The following is a 19984-nucleotide window of genomic DNA, read 5'->3' as shown; positions in this document are numbered from 1 at the left end:
TCCCTCGGACTTCCCAAATCCCACAGATCCGACCCACCCCAAATCCCTCGGAATTCCCGAATCCCACAGATCTGACCCATCCCAAATCCCTCAGAATTCCCAAATCCCACAGATCCCACCCATCCCAAATCCCACCAGAATTCCCAAATCCCACAGATCCAACCCGTCCCAAATCCCTCGGAATTCCCAAATTCCACAGATCTGACCCATCCCAAATCCCACCAGAATTCCCAAATCCCACAGATCCGACCCATCCCAAATCCCTCGGAATTCCCAAATCCCTTTGTTCCCCCGGCACGAGTGGCAATCAGCTCCTAGAAACCATAAATGGATTTATTTTGGATTTTTTGCTCTGTACAACTTTAATGAGAAATCTCAGAAACGACCAAAAAAAAAAAATCAAAAAATCAAAAAATCAAAATTTTGGGCTCATCCTGGAATTCCCCTTTTTTTTTTTTATTTTTTTCCCATTTTTTTTCCCATCGGAATTATCGAAATATTCTGGGTTTTTTGTTATTTTTGGGGGATTTTTTTTTTGGGATCGGCTCGGGATCGGCTTCAGGTTTGCGGAATTTTTATTTTTGGGATTCAAAAAATTCAAGACGAATTAGAGAAATGAAAATTTCCAGAATTTGGGGGGAAATTTTGGGGTTTTTTGCCCTTTTTTGTGGCAAAAATTCAGATTTTTTTTTTGCAAAAACTTCCACTTATTTTTGGGCAAAAATTCAATTTTTTGAGGGTGAAAATTCCTCCTTTTTGGGGTGAAAATTCAATTTTTCATTGGCAAAAATTCCTCTATTTTTTTGGTAAAAATTCAATTTTTTTTGACGAAAATTAAATTTTGGGGAAGGGGGGAAAATCCCCATTTTTGGGGACAAAATTCAATTTTTTATTGGCAAAAAAATCCTCTTTTTTTGGGCAAAATTTCCTCTTAATTTGGACAAAAATTTCAAATTTTTTAGGCAAAAATTCTTTTTTTTTTGGTGCAAAAATGCAAATTATTTCCCCAGAAAATCCTTTTCTGCACAAATTCAATTTTGGGGGGAAATTTCAATTTTTTGGCAAAATTTCTCTTTTTTGCCGCAAAAAATCAATTTTTTTTTCTGGCAAAATTCTTTTTTTTTTAAAGGCAAAAATGCAAATCTTTTTGCAAAAATTCCAAATTTTTCTGCCAAAAATCCCATTTTTTGGGGCAAATATTCCTCTTTTTTTTTGTCAGCAAAATTCCCTAGGGTTTTTCTACAAAAATTCCTCTTTTTTGGACAAAAATTCAATATTTTTTTCCAAAAAAATTCGAATTTCTTTCTGCAAAAATCCTTTTTCAGCAAAATTTCCCTTTTTTAGAAAGAATTCCTCTTTTTTAGCAAAAATTCCGGCGGTTTTGGGCAAAATTCCCTATTTTGGGGGGGCAAAATTTCAAATTTTGTCTGCAGAAATTCCTATTTTTTTCGCCAAAAATCCGATTTTTTTATTTGGGGAAAAAAAATCAATTTTTTTCTGTAAAAAATCCAAATTTTTTCACCAAAAATCTTATTTTGGGGGGACAAATTCAAATTTTTTTGGTCAAAAATCCCCTTTTTTTGGTCAAAACTCCCTTTTTTTGGGGGCACATTTCCCGTTTTTCCCCTCACGTTCGGCGCCGGCTCCGAGCGGATCCTCCCGCCCTCACCGCGGCCTCGGAAACTCTCGGAAACCTTCGGGAACCGTCGGGGGAGCCTTCGGAAACCTTCGGGAGCGCTCGGGAGCCGCCGGGGGAGCCCTCGGAAACCTTCGGGGGAGCTCTCGGGAGCTGGAGGGGAGCCCTCGGGAACCGCCGTAAACTCTCGGAAACCGTCGGAAGAGCCCTCAGGAACCGTCGGGGAGCCCTCGGAAACCCTCGGGAGCGTTCGGAGCCGGCGGGGGAGCCCTCGGGAACCGGCGGAAACTCTCGGGAACCGTCGGGGGAGCGCTCGGGAGCCGGCGGGAACCGGCGGGGGAGCCCTCGGGAACCGTCGGAAACTCTCGGAAACTGTCGGAAGAGCCCTCAGGAACTTTCGGGGGAGCTCTCAGGAACCGGCGGGAACCGGCGGGGGAGCCCTCGGGAGCCGGCGTGGAGCCCTCGGGAACCGTCGGGAGCCCTCAGGAGCCCTCGCGAACCGGCGGGATCTGGCAGGAACCGGCCGGGGAGCCCTTGGGAGCCGGCAAAACTGTCGGGGGAGCCCTCGGGAGCCGGCGGGAACCGGTAGGATCTCTCGGGAACCGTGTGGGGAGCTCTCAGGAACCGCCGAGAACCGTGTGGGGAGCCCTCGGGAGCCGGCGGGAACCGTCGGGGGAGCCCTCGGGAGCCGGCGGGAACCGGTGGGATCTCTCGGGAACCGTGTGGGGAGCCCTCGGGAACCGTCAGGAGAGCCCTCGGGAGCCTTCGGGAGCGCTCGGGAAGCGTCGGGAGGCCTCGGGAGCTGGCAGAAACCGTCGGGGGAGCCCTTGGGAGCCGGTGGGAACTGGCGGGGAACCGTGTGGGGAACCCTCGGGAACCGTCAGGAGAGTCCTCGGGAAGCGTCGGGAGCGCTCTGAAGGCCTCGGGAACCGGCGGGATCTGACGAGAACCGGCGGGGAGCCCTCGGGAGCCGTCAGAAACCGTCGGGGGAGCCCTCGGGAGCCGCCAGAACCGGTGGGAACTGGCGGGAACCGTGTGGGGAACCCTCGGGAACCGTCAGGAGAGCCCTCGAGGAGCCGGCAGAAACCGTCGGGGGAACCGGTGGGAACCGTGTGGGGAGCCCTCGGGAAGCGTCGGGAACCGTCAGGAGAGCCCTCGGGAGCCGGCAGAAACCGTCGGGGGAGCCCTTGGGAGCCCTCGGGAGCCGGTGGGAACTGGCGGGAACCGTGTGGGGAGCCCTCGGGAACCCTCGGGAGCGCTCGGGAAGCGTCGGGAGCGCTCGGGAGCGCTCGGCTCGGGGCCGGCGGAGCTGTGGCGGGCGAGGAGCGGCCTCGGGGCGGCCTCGGGGCGGCCTCGGGGCTCCGGAGCCGAAGCGCTTCGGGTCCCGCCGGGAGCGCGCGCGGCCGGGCCGGAGCCGGGGGTTAATTTGGCCTCGGCCGGGCCGGGAGGCGGTGCCGGAACGCTACAGAAAATATCAAATAAAACGGGGGAAAGGAAATCAAATAGAAAATGAAAGGAGAAAAAAAAAAAGCGAAATAAAATGGGGGAAAAGGAAGGGGGGGAATTAAAAAAGAAAAAGATTGAATAGAGAAAAGAAAGGGGGGAATATAAAATAAAATGGGGAAATGAAAGGGAAAAAATGCAAAATAAAATGGGGAAGAGAAAAAAAAAAGGGAAATGAAATGGGGGAAAGGAAGGGAAAAGTACAAAATAAAGTGGGGAAAAAATGGGGAAATTAAATAGGGGAAAGGAAGGGGGGAAAATGCAAAATAAAATGGGGAAGAGAAAAAAAAGGGGAAATGAAATGGGGGAAAGGAAGGGAAAAATGCAAAATAAAATGGGGAAAAGAAAGGGAAAAAATTCAAAATAAAATGGGGAAAAGAAATAAAATGGGGAAATGAAATGGGGGAAAGGAAGGGGAAAAAATGCAAAATGAAATGGGGAAAAGAAAAAAAAGGGGAAATTAAATGGGGGAAAGGAAGGGGGAAAAAATGCAAAATTAAATGGGGAAATGAAAAAAAAAGGGGGAAATAAAATGGGGAAATAGAAAGGGAAAAATAGAAAATAAAATGGGGAAAATGAAAAAAATGGGGAAATTAAATGAGGGAAAGGAAGGGAAAAATACAAAATAAAATGGGGAAAAGAAAAAAAAAGGGAGATAAAATTTGGGAAAGAAAGGGAGAAAATTTTAAAAAATGGGAAAATAAATAGGAAATAAAATGGGGAAAAGGAAGAGAAAAAAAGGGGAAATTAAAATGGGGAAAAATTTTAAAATACAAAATAAAATGGGGAAAGGGAAAATTTTAAAGAAGGGAAATAAAGTGGAGAAAAGAAAGGGGGAAAATATTTAAAAATAAAATTAAATAGGGAAAAGATGGGGGAAATGCAAAATAAAGTGGTGAAAAGGAAGGGGGAAATAAAGAAAAGAGTGAAATGGGGGGAAATTTTAAAAATGGGAAATTTAGTGGGGGAAAGAAAGGGAAATAAATTTTAAGAGATGGAAAAGAAATTAAAAAGTGGGGGGGAAGGGAAATAAAGAGGGGAAAAAAGGGGGAAAAATTTAAAAAATGATGAGAAAAAAGAGAAATAAAGAGGGGGAAAAATTAAGATGTGGAGGGGGGGAAAAGAAGAGAAAGAGGAAAAAAAAAAAAAGGGAAAAAAAGAGAAAAAAAAATTAAAAAGTGGGGAAAAAATGGTAAAAAAAGAAGGAAAGGCCAAAGCAGCTGAGCCGAGAGCGGGGGAGGGGAATTGGGGAATTTTGGGAATTCTGGAGTTTCAGGATTTGGGAATTTCAGAATTTGGGAGTTTCAGGATTTGGGAATTTGGGAGTTTCAGGATTTCTCTCCCTGGATTTTGGGAGATTCCATCCAAGGAGTGGGAAAAACGGAAAAAAAAAATTTCATTTCAAAAAGTGGAAAAAGTGGAAAATTCTCCCAAATTTGGGAATTTTTTTGGGAATTGCAGCGTGGGACTGGAGAGCTCTGGGCAGGAATTGGTTCATTTTTATTTATTTTATTTTTATTTATTTTAAATTTATTTTAATTTATATTGCTTTTTAAATTTATTTTCATTGATTTTATCTTTATTTCTTTCCTTTTTAAAAATTTATTTAATTTTTTTCTAGACATCTTTTTCATTAAATTCAAATTTTATTCACCTTTAAAATTTATTTGAAATGCTTTTGTTCCATTCACTTTAAATATTTGAACTCATTTCTTAAACTTCTTTAAATAATTTTGATCAATTTTTAAATTTCTTTTAAATAATTCCATTTAACTCTTTACTCCTTTTAAATCCTTTGGAAATTTGCTCTTCATTTCTTTAGAATATTTTTGAAATCTCTTTTTTACTCCTTTGAAAATATTTCTGAAATTTATCTTTCATGTCTCTACAATATCTCTGAAATTTATCCTTTATTTCTTTTAATTTCTTTTAATTTTATCCTTTATTTCTTTAAAATTTTTTAAACTTATTTTTGATTTCTTTTAAATATTTCCCATTTATCCCTTTTAAGCCTCCTGAATTTATTTGATTTTCATGCCTTGAAATTTGAACTTTTTAATGCATTTTCTTCTCTATTTAACATTATTTCAAAATTCTATTTTAAATTTTAAACTGAATTTTTGAATTTTAAATTAATTTTAAATTTTAAATTGAATTTTTGAATTTTGAATTTTAAATTGAATTTTTGAATTTTGAATTTTAAATTATATTTTTCAATTTTAAATTTAAATTTAAATTTTAAAATTTTAAATTAAATTACATTTTCAATTTTTCCATTTTATTTATAAAATACTCAATTTTTTGGAACATTTCCCGTATTTATTTGGAATTTTGTTTTTTTTTTTCCCAATTTTTTACAGGGGGGAACCGACCCCTGCTGGAGGTGGAGCAGCAGCCCCGGCTGGGGACACCGAGGGGACACCAAAGGTGACACTGGAGGTGATCCTGAGGGCAGCCTGGGGGTGACCTTGAAGGTGACCCCAAGGGTGACACCAGAGGTGACCCCAAAGGTGACCCTGAGGGCAGCCCTGGGAATGACCCAAAGGTGACACCAAAGGTGACCTTGAAGGTGACCCCAAAGGTGACCCTGAGGGCGACCCCAAAGGTGACCTCGAAGGCAGGGTGACCCTGAGGGTGACCCTGAGGGTGACCCTGAAGGTGACACCCAGGTGCTCCCAAAGGTAACCCTGAAGATGATCCCACAGGTGACCACAAGGGTGACCCCACAGGTGACCCCAAGGTGACTCCAGAGGTGACACCGAAGGTGACCTTGAAGGCATGGTCACTCCAAAGGTGACCCTGAGGGTGCCCCCAAAGGTGATCTCAAAGGCAACCCTGAGGGTGACCACGAGGGCGACCACAAGGGTGACCCCAACGGTGACCCTGAGAGCAGCCCAGGGAACGACCCAAAGGTGACACCAAAAGTGACCCCAAGGGTGACACTGAGGGCAACCTGGGGGCCTTTGAAAGTGCCCTAAAGTGCCCAAAAGGTGACCTTGAAAGTGCCCAAAGGTGACCACGAAGGTGACCCCAAAGGTGACCCCAAAGGTGACCCCAAAGGTGACCCTGAGGATGACACTGAGGGCAACCTGGGGGTGACCCAAAGGTGACCTTGAAGGTGCCTAAAGGTGTCTCCAAGGTGCCCCCAAAGGAGCCCCCAAAGGCGTCCCCAAAGGTGTCCCCAAAGGTGGCCTCGAAGGTGCCCAAGGTACCCCCCAAGGAGCCCCCAAGGCGCCCCCAAGGTGCCCAAAAGGTGTCCCCAAGGTGCCCCCAAAGGAGCCCCCAAAGAAGCCCCCAAAGGCGTCCCCAAAGGTGTCCCCAAAGGTGGCCTCGAAGGTGCCCAAGGTACCCCCCAAGGAGCCCCCAAGGCGCCCCCAAGGTGCCCAAAAGGTGTCCCCAAAGGCACCCCCAAGGTGACCCCAAGGTGTCCCCAAGCCACCCCCAGGCGTCCCCGTGTCCCTCCCCGCGTGTCCCGCATCCCTCCCGTGGCCGGCGCTGGCGTTTCCGAGCCATGTTTCCGAATGGGATTGTTCTCTTGGTGATGGCCCCCTTGTAGGATGGCACCCATGGGATGTGGCGGGCGGGGTGTGGAGGGTTGGATCCCGCTTAGATCTCGTTGGCGTCGCCGGCGCCGCCGCGGCCGTACTCACTGGAGCGCGGCGCCATGCCCAGGTACTGCTTCAGGAACTCGCTAAACCTCTTCTGGTTGTTCCACTTCCGCGCCGACTTGCGCACCCCGATGAAGCCCCCGTACCTCTTCTGCACCCCCTTGGCCGCCCGGCCCGCTCCCGGCCGCCGGGAAATGTCCTCCTGCTCCTGCTCCTCCTCCTCCTCCTCCTCCTCCTCGCGGCGAGGCGATCCGCCCGAGGGCCAGGGCCGGCCGGAGAGGCGGCGGGGCCGCGGTGCCGCTCGGGCGGCGGCGGCGCACAGCTCCCAGGTGGCGCGGGGCACGGCTTGGCCTTCGCACTCCAGGATGCAGATCTGCGGGAGAGGCGGGAGAGGGTCAGGGGGGTGGGAGGGGTTGGAGAGAAGGGCGGAGTCCCCGTGGAGTCCCCGTGATGGCGACATCCGTCCCGATGTCCATCCTGTCATCCATCCTGACACCCAACCTGACATCGACACCCATCCCAACATGGACACCCAGCCTGACATTGACATCCATCCTGACACCCATCCCAACGTCCATCCCGACATCCAACCTGACACCAACACCTGTCCTGACATCCATCCTGACATCCATCCTGACATCCATCCTGACACCCATCCCGACGTCCATCCCGACATCCAACCTGACACCAACACCCAGCACCAACACCTGTCCTGGCACCCATCCCAACACCCAACCTGACACCGACACCCATCCTGATGTCCATCCTGACATCCAACCTGACACCAACACCTGTCCTGACACCCATCCCGACACCCATTCCAACACCCAACCTGACACCGCCACCCATCCTGACATCCATCCCAACATCCATCCCGAAACCCATCTCCATGTCCATCCACATATCCATCCTGACACCCAACTTGACACCAACACTTCCCAACACCAACACCTGTCCCGACACTGACACCCATCCCAACACCCATCCCAATACCGACACTCGTCCCAAAACCCATCCCAACACGGACACCCATCCCAACATGGACACCCATCCCTAACCCCAACCCAACACCAACACCCAACACCAACACCCATCCCAACACCGACACCCATCCCAACACCAACACCCAACACCAACACCCATCCCAACATGGACACCCATCCCAACATCCATCCCAACACCAACACCCAACCCAACAGCCATCCCAACACCGACACCCATCCCATTGGAAGCTCCCACAGGAAGGTCCTGGCAGCCCCTCGGAGCGTCCCTGGCCTCATCCCTCCCCGGAGGTGCCTCCTTCCCCAGCCCGTGCTGTCCCCAGAGGGGTGGAAGGTGCTGGAGATGCTCTCCGAGCTCCCCCAGCCCCACACTGTCCCCAGAGGGATGGAAGGTGCTGGAGATGCCCAGCAGTGCTCTCCAAGCTCCCCCCAGCCCCACGCTGTCCCCAGAGGGATGGAAGGTGCTGGAGATGCCCTCTGAGCTCCCCCAGCCCCATGCTGTCCCCAGAGGGGTGGGAGATGCTGGATGCCCTCTGCGCTCCCCCAGCCCCACGCTGTCCCCAGAGGGGTGGAAGGTGCTGGAGATGCTCTCCGAACTCCCCCAGCCCCACTCTGTCCCCAGAGGGGTGGAAGGTGCTGGAGATGCCCAGCAGTGCTCTCCGAACTCCCCCAGCCCCATGCTGTCCCCAGAGGGATGGAAGGTGCTGGAGATGCCCTCTGAGCTCCCCCAGTCCCATGCTGTCCCCAGAGGGATGGAAGATGCTGGAGATGCCCTCTGAGCTCCCCCAGCCCCACGCTGTCCCCAGAGGGGTGGGAGGTGCTGGAGATGCTCTCCGAGCTCCCCCAGGCACACCCCACACTGTCCCATGGAATTCCAAAGCTCTGCTCCGCCACTCTGAGCTCTGCGGGGTCCCATGGCCCAGAAATCATCAACTTGGGATGGTAGAGGTGGGACAGGAGGATGGAGGTGGGACGGGATGGTGGAGGGTGGGACAGGATGGAGGTTGGATGGGACAATGGAGGTGGGCAGGGATGGAGGTAGGAAGGGATGGAGGTGGAAAGGAATGGTGGAGGTGGGACGGGATGGAGGTAGGACAGGATGGAGGTTGGATGGGATGGTGGAGGTGGGACGGGATGGAGGTAGGACAGGATGGAGGTTGGATGGAAAAGTGGAGGTGGGCAGGGATGGAGGTAGGACGGGATGGAGGTAGGACAGGAGGGAGGTTGGATGGAAAAGTGGAGGTGGGCAGGGATGGAGGTAGGACGGGATGGAGGTAGGACAGGATGGAGGTTGGATGGGACGGTGGAGGTGGGCAGGGATGGAGGTAGGAAGGGATGAAGGTTGGATGAGACGGTGGAGGTGGGCTGGGACCTCTGGCCCATCCCATGGCAGGTCCTGGTGCCTGGAGTTGTTCCTCCCCAGGGGCAGAACTTTGCTCTTCCCGAGGTTTCTCCAGCTGGGAACGTTCCTCTGGATGGCAGCAGAAGCCTGTGGGGTCCCACCAGCCCTCCCAGCTCTGCAGCACTGCCGAGGTTCTCCTGCCCCATTATCCTGAAGGAGTCCTGGTGCTCCGGGTTTGTCCATTCCAGGATTGTCCTCCAGGATGTCATGGGACACCAGGATGAAGGTCGGGCCCAGCCTCGGGGCTGGTCAGGCACCGCTGCTCCTCCATGAATCCACGCTGGCTGCTCCCGGTGACCTTCCCGTGCTCCACAGCTCCGCGGGATGAAAGTGGAAAAGCTCCAACACCTCTCCAGAGATTCACGGGAGGCTTCCCAGATCCTCCTCCATCCTTCCCCAAAGGCAGGGGCACCTCCAGCTCCCCCAGCCCCCAGGAACCGCCGTTCCCACCACGTCCCTTCGTCACCGGTGTCCTTGGGTCACCAGGGGTTTGTCCCACCAGGGTTGGGTCTTGTCCCTTTCCAGGCCTGACAGGACATGGAAGGTCCTTTTTTTGGTGCCACCAAACCCACCATGGTTGTGTCTCATCCCTTTCCAGGCCTGACAGGACATGGAAGGTCCTTTTTTTGGTGTCACCAAACCCACCAAGGTTCTGTCTCCAACTTTTCCAAACCAGACAGGACCTGCCAAGTCCTTTTTTTGGTGCCACCAAACCCACCAAGGTTCTGTCTCCAACTTTTCAAGGCCTGACAGGACCTGCCAAGTCCTTTTTTTGGTGCCACCAAACCCACCATCTGGTGAAAACCATCCAGGAGAAAATTGTGGAAGAACCAAACTCGGTGAAGTCCGGAAGGAACTGTGGGCGGACAGCCCAGGAGGGAAGGGTTGTCCTCATCTCCATCCCGACGTCTCCATCACGGTGGGATCCTTCGAACGCTGATCCCCAGCTGGGTTCACCCCAGGTGGAGATTCCCATCCTCTCCCCAAACCCTCAAATCCATTTTTGATCCTTTTTTCCCTCGCTCCATCCCGTTCCTCCCAGCGCCTTCGTCCTTCCCGTGCCTCTTCCACCCAAGAACAAATTTGGGATTTAGTGCTGGAAATGCCCCAAAACCTCCTTTTTTTGCCCCATAAACCTCAGGAGTTCCCACGGGGTGGGACAACGGGGACCTGCTCACACTCAGGCAAGGTGAGGGAGGTTCTCCTGGGGGTCTCGTGGCCTCAAAGCTCTGCAGGACCTTTCTCCACCTTGGCCCCAACCTCTGCAGAACCTCTCTCCACCTTGTTCACCAAACCTCTGCAGAACCTCTCTCCACCTTTGCCCCAACCTCTGCAGAACCTCTCTCCACCTTGGCCCCAAACCTCTGCAGAACCTCTCTCCACCTTGTTCACCCAACCTCTGCAGAACCTCTCTCCACCTTGGCCCCAACCTCTGCAGATCCTCTCTCCACCTTGGCCCCAACCTCTGCAGATCCTCTCTCCACCTTGTTCACCAAACCTCTGCAGAACCTGTCTCCATCTTCACACCCAACCTCTGCAGAACCTCTCTCCACCTTTGCCCCAACCTCTGCAGAACCTCTCTCCACCTTTGCCCCAACCTCTGCAGAACCTCTCTCCACCTTTGCCCCAACCTCTGCAGAACCTCTCTCCACCTTGTTCACCCAACCTCTGCAGAACCTCTCTCCACCTCTGCAGAACCTCTCTCCACCTTGGCCCCAACCTCTGCAGAACCTCTCTCCACCTTGTTCACCCAACCTCTGCAGAACCTCTCTCCACCTCTGCAGAGCCTCTCTCCACCTTGTTCACCCAACCTCTGCAGAACCTCTCTCCACCTCTGCAGAACCTCTCTCCACCTCTGCAGAGCCTCTCTCCACCTTGTTCACCCAACCTCTGCAGAACCTCTCTCCACCTCTGCAGAACCTCTCTCCACCTCTGCAGAACCTCTCTCCACCTTGGCCCCAACCTCTGCAGAACCTCTCTCCACCTCTGCAGAACCTCTCTCCACCTCTGCAGAGCCTCTCTCCACCTTGTTCACCCAACCTCTGCAGAACCTCTCTCCACCTTGGCCCCAACCTCTGCAGAACCTCTCTCCACCTCTGCAGAGCCTCTCTCCACCTTGGCAGCACCAGCTTGGCCAGCAGGGAGGTGCCACCAGCCCTGCTGTGGTCACTCAGGGCTGGAGCTCCACCGGTTCTACCCACCCCTCTTCTGAGGGCTCATCCCACAAACCCAAAAGAGGGAGAATTGTCCCCAAACGAGGCGGTGGCTTTGTAGGATGGGGCCTTGTGGAGCCACCCCGCGCTGAGCCGAGGTCCTCTCCTGGCATCTCCAAGGCTTTGGAAGGGTCTGTGCTGCTGGAGGTGATGGATCCCACGGAGGTGACAGCTCCAAAGTCCTGGCATGGACATCCCAGCTCCTGGGCCACCGGGCTGAGGTGACAATTCTGGAAGTGCTTCTGTCCCCAGCTTGGAGCGGGTCGGGAAGCCTCGGTGAACAGTGTCCAAAACCACCCAGGGAGGTTCTTCCCCGGCTTTGGTGGCCTTGGGGACCAGGACTTGGGTGATTCACCCCCATCTTGAGGAGCAGCCGGTCCCTCTCCTTCCCTGGCACTGGAAATTCCAGGGATCTCCTGCTCCACAGAGCTGGTAGGACTTCTTTGGACGTCAGTCCCAGGAGATCCCAAATCCTACCAGGAGGCTCCTTCCAGCCCAGGACTGAGCTTCAGGAGATCCCAAATCCCACCACGAGGCTCCTTCCAGCCCAGACCGAGTCCCAGGAGATCCCAAATCCCACCACGAGGCTCCTTCCAGCCCCAGGAGATCCCAAATCCCACCACGAGGTTCCTTCCAGCCCCAGGAGATTCCAAATCCCACCACGAGGTTCCTTCCAGTCCAAACCGAGTCCCAGGAGATCCCAAATCCCACCACGAGGTTCCTTCCAGCCCAAACCGAGTCCCAGGAGATCCCAGATCCCACCACGAGGCTCCGTCCAGCCCAGAGCTTCAGGAGTTCCCAGATCCCACCACAAGGCTCCTTCCAGCCCAGAGCTTCAGGAGATCCCAAATCCCACCACGAGGCTCCTTCCAGCCCAAACTGAGCTTCAGGAGATCCCAAATTCCATTAGAAGGTTCCATCCACTCCCAGGAGATCCCAAACCACACCACGAGGCTCCTTCCAGTCCCAGGAGATCCCAGATCCCACCACAAGGGTCCTTCCAGCCCCAGGAGATCCCAAATCCCACCACGAGGCTCCTTCCAGTCCCAGGAGATCCAAGATCCCCCTACGAGGTTCCTTCCAGCCCAAATTGAGCTTCAGGAGACCCCAGATTCCACCACGAGGCTCCTTCCAGCCCAGAACTTCAGGAGATCCCAAATCCCACCACAAGGTTCCTTCCAGCCCCAGGAGATCCAAGATCTCACCACGAGGTTCCTTCCAGCCCAAATTGAGCTTCAGGAGATCCAAGATCCCACCACGAGGCTCCTTCCAGCCCAGACCGAGTCCCAGGAGACCCCAAATCCCAGTTCCCCCTGCTCTGGCTTTGGGATGGGACCTGCCATGGGGTCCATGGGCCACCAACCATCCCAGCTCCTCCCCAAGGTTCTGCTTGGAGCTCCAGGAGCAGGAAAAGGGCATCTCACGTTGCTTCTGGTGCCTTCAACATTCTGGGGCCTGAGCAGGCTGGTGGCACCCCAAAACTTGGTGGCAGTGACGTGGCCTTGGTGGCACTGGGGTGGCTCCAGCATCTCCTGGAAGTCTCTGGTTTCTCCTGGGGTTTTTTTGGGAGAGGATTGAGGAGCTGGAAAACCCCGAAGTTCCGGTGTCCCGGCTGGGACACCAGTGGAGGTCTGGAGGAGCTGTGGGATCTCCGAGCTCCTCCCACCCCACCAGGGCTTCCAGCGGGACCTTGGAGGGTCCTCAGGGGTTTGGGGTGCGTGAGCAGTGGTGGGGGTGGAAGGTGGGCGTGGTTGGGGTCTTGGCAGCATCCTGCTTTGGGATCTTCATCCTGCTTTGGGATCTTCACCCTGCTTTGGGATCTTCACCTTCCCTTGGGACCATCCTGCTTTGGGATCTTCATCCTGGTTTGGGGACATCCTGCTTTGGGATCTTCACCTTCCCTTGGGACCGTCCTGCTTTGGGATCTTCATCCTGCTTTGGGATCTTCATCCTGCTTTGGGATCTTCACCTTCCCTTGGGACCATCCTGCTTTGGGATCTTCACCTTCCCTTGGGACCATCCTGCTTTGGGATCTTCATCCTGCTTTGGGATCTTCACCTTCCCTTGGGACCATCCTGCTTTGGGTTCTTCATCCTGCTTTGGGATCTTCATCCTGCTTTGGGATCTTCATCCTGCTTTGGGATCTTCACCTTCCCTTGGGACCATCCTGCTTTGGGATCTTCACCTTCCCTTGGGACCATCCTGCTTTGGGATCTTCATCCTGCTTTGGGATCTTCACCTTCCCTTGGGACCATCCTGCTTTGGGATCTTCATCCTGCTTTGGGATCTTCACCTTCCCTTGGGACCATCCTGCTTTGGGATCTTCACCTTCCCTTGGGACCATCCTGCTTTGGGATCTTCATCCTGCTTTGGGATCTTCACCTTCCCTTGGGACCATCCTGCTTTGGGATCTGCATCCTGCTTTGGGATCTTCACCTTCCCTTGGGACCATCCTGCTTTGGGATCTTCACCTTCCCTTGGGACCATCCTGCTTTGGGATCTGCATCGTGCTTTGGGATCTTCACCTTCCCTCGGGACCATCCTGCTTTGGGATCTTCATCTTGCTTTGGGATCTTCACCTTCCCTTGGGACCATCCTGCTTTGGGATCTTCATCCTGGTTTGGGACCATCCTGATCTTCATCCTGATTTTGGATCTTCACTTCCCCTTGGGACCATCCTTGTTTTGGGATCCTCATCCAGATTTGGGATCTTCATCCTAGTTTTGGGATCTTCACCCAGAGTTGGGATCTTCTTCTTCACCCTGGTTTGGGATCTTCTCCCTCCCCAGGACCATCCTGATTTAGGATCTCCACCTCCCCTTGGGACCATCCTGGTTTGGGATCCTCATCCAGATTTGGGATCTTCATCCTGGATTTGGCATCTTCACCCTGCTTTGGGATCTTCTCCTTCCCTCGGGACCATCCAGGTTTGGGATTTTCACCCTGAGCTGGGACCACCTTCCATCTTGGTGCCCATTCAGGACCATCCTGGATCTCCTCAGCCCCTGGTTTGGGATCTTCATCCAGATTTGGGATCTTCACCTTCCCTCGGGACCATCCTGCTTTGGGATCTTCATCCTGCTTTGGGATCTTCACCTTCCCTTGGGACCATCCTGCTTTGGGATCTTCATCCTGGTTTAGGATCTTCATCTTCCCTTTGGACCATCCTGCTTTAGGATCTTCATCCTGCTTGGGGATCTTCACCTTCCCTCAGGAAGGTGAAGATCCCCAACCTGGTTTGGGATCTTCATCCTGCTTTGGGATCTTCACCTTCCCTCAGGACCATCCTGGCTTGGGATCTTCACCCTGGTTTGGGACCATCCTGATCTTCATCCTGATTTTGGATCTTCACTTCCCCTTGGGACCATCCTTGGTTTGGGATCCTCATCCAGATTTGGGATCTTCATCCTAGTTTTGGGATCTTCACCCAGAGTTGGGATTTTCACCCTGATTTGGGATCCTCACCATCCCTCAGGACCATCCTGATTTAGGATCTCCACCTCCCCTTGGGACCATCCTGGTTTGGGATCCTCATCCAGATTTGGGATTTCATCCTGGATTTGGCATCTTCACCCTGCTTTGGGATCTTCTCCTTCCCTCGGGACCATCCAGGTTTGGGATTTTCACCCTGAGCTGGGACCACCTTCCATCTTGGTGCCCATTCAGGACCATCCTGGATCTCCTCAGCCCCTGGTTTGGGATCTTCACCCTGCTTTGGGATCTTCACCTTCCCTCAGGACCATCCAGGTTTGGGATCTTCACCCTGCTTTGGGATCTTCACCTTCCCTCGGGACCATCCTGCTTTGGGATCTTCATCCTGCTTTGGGATCTTCACCTTCCCTTGGGACCATCCAGGTTTGGGATCTTCACCTTCCCTCAGGACCATCCCGGTGCCCACCCAGGAGTGACAGTGACAGTGACAGTGACAGTGGCAGCAGGTGGCACCTTCCCCTCAACCCCCAAATCCCCCCAAGTTCCCCAGCAGAGGGAAAAGCGCTCCCAGACCCCCCAGGCGTGGGGACAAGGGACAGCAGTGGTGTCACTCCTGATGTCCCCCAGACCCCCAGCATGGAGCCAGGTGACACTGGTGTCACTCAGGATGTCCCCCAGACCCCATCAGAGGGAAAAGGCTCCCCAGCCCCCCGTGCAGGTGACAAGGGACAGTGGTGTCCTCCTGATGTCCCCCAGACCCCCCGCACGGTGCCAGGTGACAGTGGTGTCACTCCCGATGTCCCCCAGACCCCCCAGGCATGGGGACAAGGGACAGCAGTAGCAGCACTCCCGATGTCCCCCAGACCCCCCTGGGGTGGTGCCAGGTGACACCGGTGTCACTCCCGATGTCCCCCAGATCTCCCTGGGATGGTGCCAGGTGACACTGGCGTCACTCCCAATGTCCCCCAGACCCCGTGCATGGTGACACCAGTGTCACTCCTGATGTCCCTCAGACCCTGTCAGAAGGAAAAGGCTCCCCAGGCCCCCCTGTGCAGGTGACAAGGGGACACCAGTGTCACTCCTGATGTCCCCCAGACCCCAGCATGGTACCAGGTGACACTGGTGTCACTCCTGATGTCCCCCAGACCCTTCTGACCCTTCTAGAAGGAAAAGGCTCCCCAGGGGTGGTGCCAGGGGACACTGGTGTCACTCCTGATGTCCCCCAGACCCCCAGCATGGAGCCAGGTGACACTGGTGTCACTCAGGATGTCCCCCAGACCCCATCAGAGGGAGAAGGCTCCCCAGACCCCCCGTGCAGGTGACAAGGGACAGTGGTGTCACTCCTGATGTCCCCCAGACCCCCCAGGGGGGGTGCCAGGTGACACCGGTGTCACTCCCGATGTCCCCCAGCCCCGGTGAGAAGGAAAAGGCCCCCAGCCCCTGTGCAGGTGACACGGGACAGCGGTGTCACTTGCAATGTCCCCCAGACCCCGTCAGAAGGAAAAGGCTCCCCAGACCGCCCAGGGGTGGTGACAAGGGACAGCAGTGTCTCTCCCAATGTCCCCCAGACCCCCAGCATGGTGCCAGGTGACACCGGTGTCATTCCTGACGTCCCCCAGACCCCCAGGATGGTGCCAGGGGACACCAGTGTCACTCCCGATGTCCCCCAGCCCCTGTGAGAAGGAAAAGGCCCCCAGCCCAGCCCCTGTGCAGGTGCCAGGGGACAGCGGTGTCACTCCCGATGTCCCCCAGCCCCGGTGAGAAGGAAAAGGCCCCCAGCCCCCCGTGCAGGTGCCAAGGGACAGCGATGTCACTCACGATGTCCCCCAGACCCCCCCAGCATGGTACCAGGTGACACTGGTGTCACTCCTGATGTCCCCCAGACCCTTCTGACCCTTCTAGAAGGAAAAGGCTCCCCAGGGGTGGTGCCAGGGGACACTGGTGTCACTCCTGATGTCCCCCAGACCCCCAGCATGGAGCCAGGTGACACTGGTGTCACTCAGGATGTCCCCCAGACCCCATCAGAGGGAGAAGGCTCCCCAGACCCCCCGTGCAGGTGACAAGGGACAGTGGTGTCACTCCTGATGTCCCCCAGACCCCCCAGGGGGGGTGCCAGGTGACACCGGTGTCACTCCCGATGTCCCCCAGCCCCGGTGAGAAGGAAAAGGCCCCCAGCCCCTGTGCAGGTGACACGGGACAGCGGTGTCACTTGCAATGTCCCCCAGACCCCGTCAGAAGGAAAAGGCTCCCCAGACCGCCCAGGGGTGGTGACAAGGGACAGCAGTGTCTCTCCCAATGTCCCCCAGACCCCCAGCATGGTGCCAGGTGACACCGGTGTCATTCCTGACGTCCCCCAGACCCCCAGGATGGTGCCAGGGGACACCAGTGTCACTCCCGATGTCCCCCAGCCCCTGTGAGAAGGAAAAGGCCCCCAGCCCAGCCCCTGTGCAGGTGCCAGGGGACAGCGGTGTCACTCCCGATGTCCCCCAGCCCCGGTGAGAAGGAAAAGGCCCCCAGCCCCCCGTGCAGGTGCCAAGGGACAGCGATGTCACTCACGATGTCCCCCAGACCCCCCCAGGATGGTGCCAGGTGGCACCAGTGTCACTCCTGACGTCCCCCAGACCCCCAGGATGGTGCCAGGGGACACCAGTGTCACTCCCAATGTCCCCCAGACCCAGTCAGAAGGAAAAGGCTCCCCAGACCCTGGGATGGTGCCAGGTGACACCAGTGTCACTGCTGATGTTCCCCAGACCCCCAGCATGGTGCCAGGTGACACCAGTGTCACTGCTGATGTTCCCCAGACCCCCAGCATGGTGCCAGGTGACACCGGTGTCACTCCCGATGTCCCCCAGACCCCATCAGAGGGAAAAGGCTCCCCAGACCCCCCGTGCAGGTGACAAGGGACACTGGTGTCACTCCTGATGTCCCCCAGACCCCCCAGGGGTGGTGCCAGGTGACACCAGTGTCACTCCTGATGTCCCCCAGACCCTGTGAGAAGGAAAAGGCTCCCGAGACCCCCCAGGATGGTGCCAGGTGACACTGGTGTCACTCCCGATGTCCCCCAGACCCAGTCAGAAGGAAAAGGCTCCCCAGACCCTGGGATGGTGCCAGGTGACACCAGTGTCACTGCTGATGTCCCCCAGACCCCCAGCACGGTGCCAGGTGACACTGGTGTCACTCCCGATGTCCCCCAGCCCCGGTGAGAAGGAAAAGGCCCCCAGCCCCCCGTGCAGGTGACAAGGGACAGTGGTGTCACTCCTGATGTCCCCCAGACCCCCAGCATGGTGCCAGGTGGCAGCGGTGTCACTCCCGATGTCCCCCAGCCCCTGTGAGAAGGAAAAGGCCCCCAGCCCCTGTGCAGGTGACACGGGACAGCAGTGTCACTCCTGATGTCCCCCAGACCCCCCAGGGGTGGTGCCAGGTGACACCAGTGTCACTCCTGATGTCCCCCAGACCCTGTGAGAAGGAAAAGGCTCCCGAGACCCCCCAGGATGGTGCCAGGTGACAACAGTGTCACTCCCAATGTCCCCCAGACCCAGTCAGAAGGAAAAGGCTCCCCAGACCCTAGGATGGTGCCAGGTGACACCAGTGTCACTGCTGATGTCCCCCAGACCCCCAGCATGGTGCCAGGTGACACCGGTGTCACTCCTGATGTCCCCCAGACCCCCAGCATGGTGCCAGGTGACACCGGTGTCACTCCTGATGTCCCCCAGCCCCTGTGAGAAGGAAAAGGCCCCCAGCCCCCCGTGCAGGTGACAAGGGACAGCGATGTCACTCATGATGTCCCCCAGACCCCCCCAGGATGGTGCCAGGTGGCACCAGTGTCACTCCTGATGTTCCCCAGACCCCCAGCATGGTGCCAGGTGACACTGGTGTCACTCCTGATGTCACCCAGCCCCTGTCAGAAGGAAAAGGCCCCCAGACCCCTGTGCAGGTGACAAGGGGACACCAGTGTCACTCCCGATGTCCCCCAGACCCCGTCAGAAGGAAAAGGCTCCCCAGACCGCCCAGGGGTGGTGACAAGGGATAGCAGTGTCTCTCCCAATGTCCCCCAGACCCCCAGCATGGTGCCAGGTGACACCGGTGTCACTCCTGATGTCCCCCTGACCCTTCTAGAAGGAAAAGGCCCCCCAGGGGTGATGCCAGGTGACACCAGTGTCACTCCTGATGTCCCCCAGCCCCTGCCAGAAGGAAAAGGCTCCCCAGACCCCCCAGGATGGTGCCAGGTGACACCGGTGTCACTCCCAATGTCCCCCAGCCCTGGTGAGAAGGAGAAGGCCCCCAGCCCAGCCCCCCGTGCAGGTGCCAGGGGACAGCGGTGTCACTCCTGATGTCCCCCAGACCCCCCCAGGATGGTGCCAGGTGGCACCAGTGTCACTCCTGACGTCCCCCAGACCCCCAGGATGGTGCCAGGGGACACCGGTGTCACTCCCAATGTCCCCCAGCCCCTGTGAGAAGGAAAAGGCCCCCAGCCCAGCCCCCGTGCAGGTGCCAGGGGACAGCGGTGTCACTCTCGATGTCCCCCAGCCCCAGTGAGAAGGAGAAGGCCCCCAGCCCAGCCCCTGTGCAGGTGCCAGGGGACAGCGGTGTCACTCCCAATGTCCCCCAGCCCCTGTGAGAAGGAGAAGGCCCCCAGCCCAGCCCCTGTGCAGGTGCCAGGGGACAGCGGTGTCACTCACGAGGACGTCGAAGCGGTCGCGGTAGAGCTGGCGCTCGCAGTGCGCGCAGTCCCCGCGGCAGTCGCCGCGCGCGCGGGCGCAGAGCCACAGCAGCAGCAGCAGGTCCCAGAGCACGGCCCTCATGGTGCCACCGCCGCGCCTGCGGGGACACGGCCCTCAGGGCTCCGGGGAACCCCAAACACCCGGGAGTGCCCGAAAATCCCAAACAAATCCCCCAAAAAATCCCAAACAAAATCCTCCAAAACCACCCGCGAGTCCCCCAAAAAATCCCAAACAAAATCCTCCAAAAAATCCCAAACAAAATCCTCCAAAAACCACCCGGGAATCCCCCAAAAAATCCCAAACAAATCCCCCAAAAAATCCCAAACAAAATCCTCCAAAACCACCTGGGAGTCCCCCAAAAAATCCCAAACAAAATCCTCCAAAACCACCCGCGAATCCCCCAGAAATCCCAAACAAATCCCCCAAAAAATCCCAAACAAAATCCTCCAAAAACCACCCGGGAGTCCC

At 55.2% G+C, this 19984-nt stretch overlaps 1 protein-coding gene across 1 annotated transcript; it reads right to left on the bottom strand.

Annotated features, from left to right (window-relative positions):
• Positions 1 to 6616: 6616 nt before the first annotated feature.
• Positions 6617 to 19597, bottom strand: PNOC (prepronociceptin). Its single transcript, XM_059843327.1, has 2 exons — positions 19475 to 19597; positions 6617 to 7120 (listed from the first exon to the last, which is right to left on the bottom strand). The coding sequence occupies exons 1-2, from the start codon at positions 19595 to 19597 to the stop codon at positions 6746 to 6748; spliced, it is 498 nt and encodes a 165-aa protein (XP_059699310.1). The 3' UTR covers positions 6617 to 6745.
• Positions 19598 to 19984: the final 387 nt, after the last annotated feature.

Source organism: Haemorhous mexicanus, chromosome 3, assembly GCF_027477595.1.
Source record: "Haemorhous mexicanus isolate bHaeMex1 chromosome 3, bHaeMex1.pri, whole genome shotgun sequence".
Taxonomy (NCBI): domain Eukaryota; kingdom Metazoa; phylum Chordata; class Aves; order Passeriformes; family Fringillidae; genus Haemorhous; species Haemorhous mexicanus.
The sequence above is the reverse complement of the archived record's forward strand: the minus strand, read 5'-3'. Positions and strand labels throughout refer to the sequence as shown.